The 10,000-nt window shown below is 44.4% G+C and overlaps 2 protein-coding genes across 2 annotated transcripts in view; both read right to left on the bottom strand.

The window, feature by feature from the left end:
- Positions 1-5,984, bottom strand: part of LOC308375555 (kinesin-like protein KIF21A) — a 40,611-nt gene extending 34,627 nt beyond the window's left edge. Inside the window, exon 1 of the mRNA XM_080851721.1 lies at positions 5,694-5,984. Within this exon, the coding sequence (XP_080707847.1) occupies positions 5,694-5,737 (44 nt within the window). The 5' untranslated portion in view covers positions 5,738-5,984. The remainder of the gene's footprint in view (positions 1-5,693) is intronic.
- A 3,746-nt stretch (positions 5,985-9,730) lies between these two features.
- abcd2 (ATP-binding cassette, sub-family D (ALD), member 2) overlaps positions 9,731-10,000 on the bottom strand; it is a gene marked incomplete at both ends in the record, with an annotated part of 14,113 nt that continues 13,843 nt past the window's right edge. Inside the window, one exon of the mRNA XM_080851819.1 lies at positions 9,731-9,947. Coding sequence (XP_080707945.1) covers positions 9,731-9,947 — 217 coding nt within the window. The remainder of the gene's footprint in view (positions 9,948-10,000) is intronic.

Below are 10,000 nucleotides of genomic sequence, written 5' to 3'. Positions count from 1 at the left end.
ACACATACTCGTACACACACAAAGACACACACTCACCCACCCCCATATCTCCCCCTTGGGGCTCTAGAGAACATGCACACACAAACACACACACACAAACACAAACACACACACACACACACAGATTATACATGGAAAACTCCTGCTGCCCTTAACAGCAGCTGACCTTCACCAGGATGCAGGGATAAAGTCCTGACCACACAAGATAAGAGTGAACTGCACCCTCTAACATTTCCACAGTCAGAAAAAACATTCAAACATTCAAAACTGCCCTGGCTACTGTAAAACTTTGCAACTAAATCAGGTGTGTTTGTGTGTGTGTGAGTGTGTGTGGTCCCATAGGTACTGGCTGTAATGTCAGTGTGTGAGCGTACTATGTGCGTATGTATTTCTCTGTGCTGGTACATGAGGAGCCCTACTGGGTTTGAGTTCACACAGAGACAACTGGGCCACTGCCAACATGTTTATGTCTGTTTGGGGACAACGCTGGTTTGTTGTTGAATACACCAACACCACCCCTTCCTCTCAGTCACACACCACACACACACACACACACACACACACACACACACACACACACACACACACACACACACACACACACACACACACACACACACACACACACACACACACACACACACACACACACACACACACACACACACACACACACACACACACACACACACACACACACACTCTCCTTCCCTGTCTTATTCACTTTCACAGACACAAATTTTCTGTCATTTTCTAATTTTCTCCTTCTCTCCCTCTCTTTTTCTTTCTTCTGGGCTTGTCTCTGTTTAGCCATGGCGTGTTGACAGAGGACACCCTGCACAGTGTAAACAAAGGACTCCTACACACACCCACAGACACACACACACACGCACAGAGGGGACGAGAACGAGAGCTAGACAAACTTGCTCTGCAAGAGCAATATGTTGTTAATAGCAGTTTGATACATTGATTGAAAACACATTAGAGGACAACCATGGCGGTTCAGGCCGGAAAGAGGAAGACAAAAGAGTATCTAAAAGGAAAGGCAAACACAAGCTGTCACTCAGGCAGCTGAGGCCTATTCGCATCAGATCAGTGGAGGCAGCCATCTGTGGGTTTCTGGGTCACTACATTTACAAAAGACTGACAGAGCCGTCATGCATGCACCCCAAAACAGATGGTTTTCACACGCCTTTTAAGGCACCTCATTAATATTAATTAGGGGAATAATGCAAGCCCATTGGCTGGTCAGCAGCAGATGGACTGCAAGCATTATCACAATCCACCCCTATGCTGGCATTTCTAGAGTCGTGTTTTTATTTGCACAATGGACCAATCAATGGGGAGAATCAGAACCGAGCATCATGGGACATGTAGTCTGCTGAAGACACAAATCTTCAGCATGTTGTAAGGAGAGCAGAGTTGACATTGGAAATCTTTGGGAATTGTGCAACTGAAGAGAAAATGTCTAACTTCTCCTTCCTCCTGATAGAGGTGACATTTTAACTTTAAAAACTTTGGTTTGGTTGCTTAATGAGCTTAATGAGTCATGAGACATTTGTCCAAGCCCAATTTCTACTGAACTGCAAATGTGGTCTGCATTTCACATTTAAGCCAGACTGAACCCTATTGGCCATAAGTACATTACTAATAAATTCAGCATGTGGTATTGAATATACAGAATAAACACGGTTTACTACTGGAATATTACAGATACATTTTTTATATGTATTTTAATGTATTTATATATTGAACCTTAGCTGATAATGACTGAAGTAAGACCTACTACTGTTAGCCACTGGTATAGTATCTAGTAGGTCTAAGTGACTGACCCTTTGTCTGAGTAGCACAGAATGCTCTGTACAGACAGCCCAGAGTGGTCGAGGAAACCTGAAGGCCCTCATTTAGTAGGAAGCCCAGCTGTCACAATTACGTTATGCACTATAAATGCGCAGCTCTTTCAGATGGATGAGTGTAGCGTGAAAGAGTGTCTGTCTCTCCCTCCCACTATCCATCCATCCATCCCTCTCCCTGGGCTCTGAAAATGTCATCCTTCTGTAGGCTCTAGTGTGAGGTCTCCCTATCTGAGGTTGGAGTATAATCATAGGCTGACACACACACACACACACACACACACACACACACACACACACACACACACACACACACACACACACACACACACACACACACACACACACACACACACACACACACACACACACACACACACACACACACACACAACACCTCACTTCTGCAAAGTTCCCTGCTGTGCACACTCTTGCAGACTGGAGACAGGTGGAGATCTTACATAAACAAGCCACCCACACACTACACCTGACAGCCACAAAGACACACACACAGATACTGATACACACACAGATACAGACACACAAGCTGTATATCAATACTAACACTCACTCAGCCCTAAAGTAGACTTCAACACCTCAAACAGTTGAGCTGTGCATTTGTTTCTTTTCTGCACTACACTCAAAAAGGGCCCTGAAAAGCACCTTCTGTCGGCTCCAACAATCGGTTAAAAGGCCAAAAACATTACCACCACAGCAGCCTAATGTCTGGCCTGATATAAAATACTACCTTCACCAATTAATGTCTCAGAGAAAACACACACACCTCATTAGTGATGTTTAGAAACTAAATTCAGAGGATCCCTTTCTTCCAGAGTCAGCTCCATATGCAGCCATAAATCAGACAGTCTGTGGTTTCTACAGGATCACATCTTTTCTCTCTCCATCCCCATGCTGTGTGTTCTCACTGTTCATCAACCCACATGTGTGTGTGTGTGGTGGCATTAGGTGAGATCACAGGATGAATTATGGAGTGTGTGTATGTGTGTATGTGAGGGAGCATTAGTTGAGATCAGAGGATGAATTTATGGAGTATGGGTGTGTGTCTTTCTGGAGAGTGAAAGGGTGTGAAGAGATGTGTTCACCTCAGCAGGCACAGACAGGCACCGTATCTAACAACAGCACCACAATATACATTACTAAGAGAGAGACAGACAGACACACACACACACACACACACACACACACACACACACACACACACACACACACACACACACACACACACAGCATAGGGTGTGGAGAACAAAACACACACACCCTCGGAACAGTCTCTCACACTCCGTTTAGCTCCGGAGACAGAATATCATCGGCCCATTCCCCCCTCAAGCGCACAGACTGATAACACTTATCCCGTCTGTCGTCACGCCGATGGCAGATCCTCAAAGGCTGGCATGGCAACCCATAGCAATCAAAAACAAACTAATTTCCCCTGATTAATAGAAGTCTCAGTGTTTGGTTTAAGTTCCACCGGTGCAGATTTCCCCTGAGCTTCTGTGTGATTGGGGTAATACAGAGCAAATGAGTCGGAACTGTCAACAGCTAGCTCCTCATGCATGGGAACCAAGGAGGAAAGGGAGGATGAAATATGACAACGTCCTTGAGACAAAGCGAGACCAGGACTCAGAGGGGTGATGTCATTCATCAGGAACACAGGCCAACTGATAGCAGGATTACACCAGACACTAGAGAGACATTCCTCCCACAAGGCCCGGAGGACGGGAAAGACTTGACAAGAGAAGGGCCAACATAAACAAGGCTACCTATGGACCCCAAGACCTCTTCACACTATCTGTGAGTGTGTGAGTGTGTGTGTGTGTGTGTGTGTGTGTGTGTGTGTGTGTGTGTGTGTGTGTGTGTGTGTGTGTGTGTGAGAGAGTGTGTGTGGTGTTCTGTGCATGAAGCTGTGACTTTCATGTACATACAATATGACTGCAGGTGGGAGGACAAGAATTTGCATGTCTTTTTCTGTATTTGTTTGTGCGTGTTTGTGAGCTGTGTGTGTGTGTGTGTGTGTGTGTGTGTGTGTGTTTGTATATAAGCTCTAGGATATGCTTTAGGGCAGGATATAATAGGTTACTGCAGGTCAGCAGAGGTGTCTGTCTGTCTGTCTGTCTGTCTGTCTGTCTGTCTGTCTGTCTGTCTGTCTGTCTGTCTGTCTGTCTGTCTGTCTGTCTGTCTGTCTGTCTGTCTGTCTGCGAGTGTGTGTGTGTGTCTGGTGATCTGCTTAACTTCCCTGTCCACAAACGCACGCTCCACCACACAGACACAAGAAGCTTACCTTATACTGACTTCATGTATATGAGCAACACAAAACACACCAGAAAAGATGCCTGTCAAATAGAAGACAAACTGAAAGAGAAACAGAAACCTGATTCTCAGATAGATTTGCAGATACTTTAAAAGCCCTGACATCTTTATGAATACTTTTCAGGACCAGCCCACAACATAGAACTTGTTGGAAAGAAATTATGGCTAGTTGCCAGAGTATACAACTTCATGCTAGGATATTGCTACATGGGTGAAGGTTAGGGTCATCATAACCAAACCTGTGTTAACTTAATGGCGTAAAAAATATGAACGTGTAAACTTCTTTGACCGCCCCTTAAAGACACAATGTTTTACTCTACACAGCAATTTCACACAGTTCAACGTGGCATCTTCCACCAAAGCACCCTCCTTCGCTCAAACTAGCAGGCAGAGCCCTATCAGTGCAGCCGGTGAGGCATGAGGCACACCTGGCAGGCCCAAGTCCAGGCTCTAGTCTCCGGTCTCTCAATAAACTATGCTGTGGGACAAAGTCCTGCCAGGGGTAACAAGAGTAGCGCAGGTGGAGCAGAGAGAAAGGGAGAGAGGGAGGGAGGGAGGGAGAGAGAGAGGGAGAAAAAAAGAGGGAGCGAGAGGGAGGGTGAGAGAGAGAGAGGGAGGGTGAGTGAGAGGAAGGGAGGGAGGGAGAGAGAGAGAGAGGGCAAGAGAGAGAGACACAGACACCTGAGATGTGCAGGATTCAGGCCACCGCAGACCACTTTCCAGTGACACACACAAGCAGTCATTCAACGTGTCTGTACTTCACTGGTCATGAGTCAGTAACACTGAGCAAAATGACACACACACACACACACACACACACACACACACAAGAATAACAGGTGCAGGACAAGCATGCCTCTATGTGCTGAGTGTTTGAAGAGTTAAGAGCTTTGTATTGCAATTATGTCACTGTTCAGTTGTATGGTTCCTGGTTGAATATGGTTCCTACCAGGACCACAAATACTTCGGATCCCCTTAATCGATAACCAACCAGGTTTGGTGCTCATATACTGTATGCTTTTTCAGAGGATAGCTAACAATACATATATTTTGAATGAGCACTAATAAAGATCAACTTCATGCATAGTCGTGCTCACACTGTAAGCAGTAGGCCTACAAGCTAAGAATGACAGACCAAGGCAAATCATTCACAGTTTTACACAACACAGAACGACCGCACGTGTCAAAGTGTTCTGTAGTTACGCTTCGAAATGCTTTGTTTTATTAGGCCACATGACAACACGCCTGTGATGAAAGAAATACGGGCTATTATATGCTCGTTAGGAAGAACCAAGGTATTCACACTGGTGCTGTAACTAAAATACTGGATCAGAATATGATAATGATTTCAAAATGTTTGATGTATAAACCCTCTTTGTCGTCATACCATGTTCTTAAAAAGCAACGCTACCATTGTGTGTAGGCTTTTATAATACCATAGCAGGTACATCTGAAGAGGCGTGCCCAAACGGAGCATCATTGTGTTCGCCAACACCAAAGATGTGTACCTACCTCAAAGCCACTCGCACCGAACTTTCGTCTTGGCCGGTCGACATGTTTCTGACGTCCCCGGTGATAAATGAAGTAAAGTAGAGCAAGGGATATAAATAGCTTGATTTTCCTTTTCTTTATCGGCTTATTTAGCTTACAGGCGACGTTGCTCCTTGGCGCGTGAGCAGCGACAACAGCTACAGCTTTTCCAGTTTGTCATTATAAAAATAATCGCAGAATGAGCAAACCATCAACGTTTTGTTTTAAACAGCACGGTGTTCGTTGGGCCTGCAGCGCACCCGGCTACACAGTCGGTGACATTGTTTCCGTGCCGCCGCTGACCGTCTTGGCTTTGCTGGAGAGCGATCGGCGCGTTCGCTTTCCCCTCCTGCGTGTTTCCCAACTAGCGTGACGTCACGAGGCCCCGCCTCCCCCCTCAGCCACTGAGGTGATGGCGTGACGGTGACATCTCTTAGGTTAGGTTCTAGATTAATTCGATGTTTTAACCTCTGATAGGGCTGGGATCCTGAAGTATGTTTTCGTATGCAATGCGGTGTGGTTTTACTTGATGTGTCCCTTGGAAACAATACGTGGTCATGATGAATAATTCATTGCTGAATAGAATACGACGTTAACTTACTCTGCTTTTGCAAAACATTCCTTAGACAGATGAATCACAACTGAATGTCCGGTGTTTGGCATTTGCCATAATGCACTGACAAGGAAAATGTCTTGCATGTAGGCTTGTGTTTTATAAATGGACCCCAAACCATTGCAGTAGATGAATGAGTCGACTGATGGTTTTAGAGATAATGGAGGCATTTTACAGCGATAAGCAGAAATGCCTGTGGGTGAGCGCCATCGTGTGGCCACTTACTCATTGCACACATTTAGTATGCCCAGAAAAGGCCCACCTCAAATCCTTTTTGTCATTGCATATTAAGAAATATTATACACACAAATTATCTAATTTCAATGACAACAACAGAGTTTTGTAAACTTGATGTTTTTGTCAGGGTTCCGATAGTTAACAGTGACGCTTTTCAATTAACAGTTCCTCTTTCAACCAAAAGATGGCCACATGATGGCACTCATAACTGTGTGTGCGATCATGGCCAGAAGGTGCATCGTTAACAGAGCCAGAGCCAATCAATCAGATGTACAGCATGTACAGGCCCATATTTCTTTTACTCCCCAGTCATAATTACATTATTATAAATATTATAATTATTTATCAGTTAATCTAGCAATGTTATTTCTTCACAACAAAATAGCAGACTTCACCATAATGGTCAATATACTCTATTATATAATGTGTAAGAACTTGTAAATGTCAGACTATATGACGCATGTGTGACACAAAGTAAGGAGCATGTGAGGAACTGAGTACACAAGACTTAGTGGTTAATTTTATTTACACTTTACCTGCATTTCCCAAAACATTTGCACCAATACAACCAGCCAGGCATACTTCGTTAGTACCACTTTAAAAACTTTAGGAATGATGTACCCTGACATGCAAGTAGATTACAGTTGGACTTAACTAGACAGAGACAGGCCACCTGTGTGCTCAGCTCTATGTAACCTGCCTTCATTAAAAATGTACGAATTGTTTCAACGACCAGGCAACGCTTTTGTCACAGACATATGTTGTTCAGCTCAAGACCAGTAAGGGATCAGCGTTCAGTCCTATGGTCTCCCATAACAACAGCAATAATAAAGGTGTCCATTCACTGCTTAGAGTGGGCGGAGTGTTTCCTCTCAGCTGAATGACTCTATACATGCACTCACTCTATCTCACCAACCAAAGCAAACACCACTGAACCCACAACTATCACTTCCTCGCATAATTAACCCCATGACAAAATAGAGGCTATGATATTGTAACATCTTTCTCAGATATATAAAACTAGCCTATGTACAATATGTGAATAGCAACATGATTGCAGTAAGCTGGTTCTAAGAGTGGTTCTGGGTTGCCACAGAAACATTTATAAATTCTGCTTGATCCGGCGAGAAGCGCAGTAAAAATCCTCCACTTAAGGGGTCGGAGCTTTAGAGTGGAGACCTGGTCACGTCATAATGATAGTTTCTAAGGACATCAGATTGGTCTAGTTTTGATAAATTCATAGTAAGACCTATAAGAGCTGAAATGCTAATCACATTTTTTGGCATCCATCAGTAGTTTCATTTGCCAGTGAAAAGGTTTCTGTTCCAAAATGGACCATGGGTCACGTGGTTCAACGTTTAAAATGTTATTTCCTGAAATGTTGATTAACAGCTAAAGGCCACAGTCAAATGACACATGCTTGATGAGATAGTAATCTAACATAACTGGGCTCACTGAGATCTAAATAAAAGGCTCCAACTTCTTCATCATAGAAGTGAGGAACAGCACAACTGACTATTTTCACAACAAAGTTTTGACAGTATTTTCCATAGTTCTGGAAAAATACAAAAAAGCAACATTTCATGTGAAAATGTCCAAGAAAGAGCTGAATGTTCAGTCTTTTCATAGGGAAAAGACAACATGGGCGCTCACAGTCATGACAAAAGCATTTCCCACAGTAGGGCTGGTCATCCAAGGAAGATGGACTCAGAACACAAGAGAGGGATCACAGAATCACACACACATTCCAGAACAGCTCACCAAATGAGAACAGAAACGTAACAACCATCCAGTGTTCCAGAAGGAAAAAAATAAACAAACACTAATCTCAAAGCAGTCTAGCCTGACCCCAGACCAACCTAAGGTCTAAGAACAATGAGTCTGACTTCCCAGCATGCACTGCTCACGCCAGTGTCACGTGAAAGAGGATTAGTTGTAAATAAACACAGGAGCTTTGCCAGTGGTCTGGAGAGAGTGGTGCAACAGTGCCTAAAGCCTGCTAGGACACAGGGACCACAAGAGACCCTCCATCATTGGATTTGTCAAATAAGAGAGCCGCCTATGACCCTGCACTCTGACATCTGTGTGTGTGTATTTGCTCTGGCATGTCTATGCATGCACAGGCGCATGTTTTATATATCTGTATGTGTGTGTGTGTCTATGTGCGCGTGCGTGTGTTTCAGGTTCCTTTCAATAAAATCCTGCAGGAGGCAACATCCAGCCTCACGTATGTAGTCTTAACTTTTCTGTACACTTCACATTCCTATGGTGTCCTGGACTTGTTGCCACTTATTATACACAATACGTGGCAATTAATTACGAAGCAGCTGAACCGTCATGACTGCCAGTGGTACTTAGGTTATGTGAGACACCAGGGTGAAGGGAGGGGGACAGGGGACAGGGGACAGGGGTACTTTGCCCTGTTTCATGACAAACAAAGGGGCAGTGACGTTCATCCAATCAAAGCATAAACAGCAGGACTAAACTGATAAAACAAAAAGCTAACAACATGTCCTGTTCTTCTGCGTCATGAAATTACAGTGTCTCGTTTGCCATCCATTTAATCATTTTCCATCCATCACATCCATTAAAAACAAAACCGTCAGGACTCAACGGATAAAACAAAAAATTCACAGGAAAACAGCATGTAATCTCACAGGTAGGTACCACAGGCAGAGCTCCCTCACTTAAAATGGCCGTACCTCAAGAACAAGGAAAGCAAATTGAAAAAGTGAAAACTGGGACAGAAAATAAAGTGCTGAAAAATTCAAAAACAAATAACAAAAAACTCCAATTTTGCCCTTCCAGTGCCGATAGTGAAGACACAATGATAAGAAATGGAAAAGCGAGGATATAGGCCATAAGGCGAGGAGCAACACTGAATCTATCCTGTGTGATGGGGCTCTGTGTGCGTTCAACAGGCGTAATACTTGTTCATGGGCATCTTCGATCAGTCCAGCTCAGTGTCAGTCTCACTGGTTAGAAATGCACCTGTTCCTTGTCTCTCAAAACCAGCTCCCCACACATAGCAGCTCAAGAGGCTCAAGTTTGAAAGGGAAAACTAACCTCAACTCACAAACACACACTCTCTCTCTCCGTCTCTCTCTCTCTCTCTCTCTTTTCCTTGTCTGTCTATCTCTGTCTTTCTCTCTCCTTCTCTTTCTCTCTCTCACTCTTCCTCATTCAGGTCAGCTGTTTTGAGCACAGAGTCTTCGCCCAAGATCTTGCAGAGCTCGTTGAGGCGCTGTTGCATCTTGGGAATGCCAGCCAGCTGAGACTCCATGCGCTGCTTTTCCTCGGTGAGGGAGAGACGTGTGGCCGTGTCCAGCTGCTCAAAGCGCCAGCCGCCCTCCCCATCAAACTGCAACAGGTGCGTGTGGTACTTCCTGTAGGGAGGAAGAACGGAGCTTTACCGAGGAATTGGTTTTTATGCTGAAAG

This window comes from Sprattus sprattus (genome assembly GCF_963457725.1).
Source record: "Sprattus sprattus genome assembly, chromosome: 14".
Classification (NCBI taxonomy): Eukaryota; Metazoa; Chordata; class Actinopteri; order Clupeiformes; family Clupeidae; genus Sprattus; species Sprattus sprattus.
The sequence above is the reverse complement of the archived record's forward strand: the minus strand, read 5'-3'. Positions and strand labels throughout refer to the sequence as shown.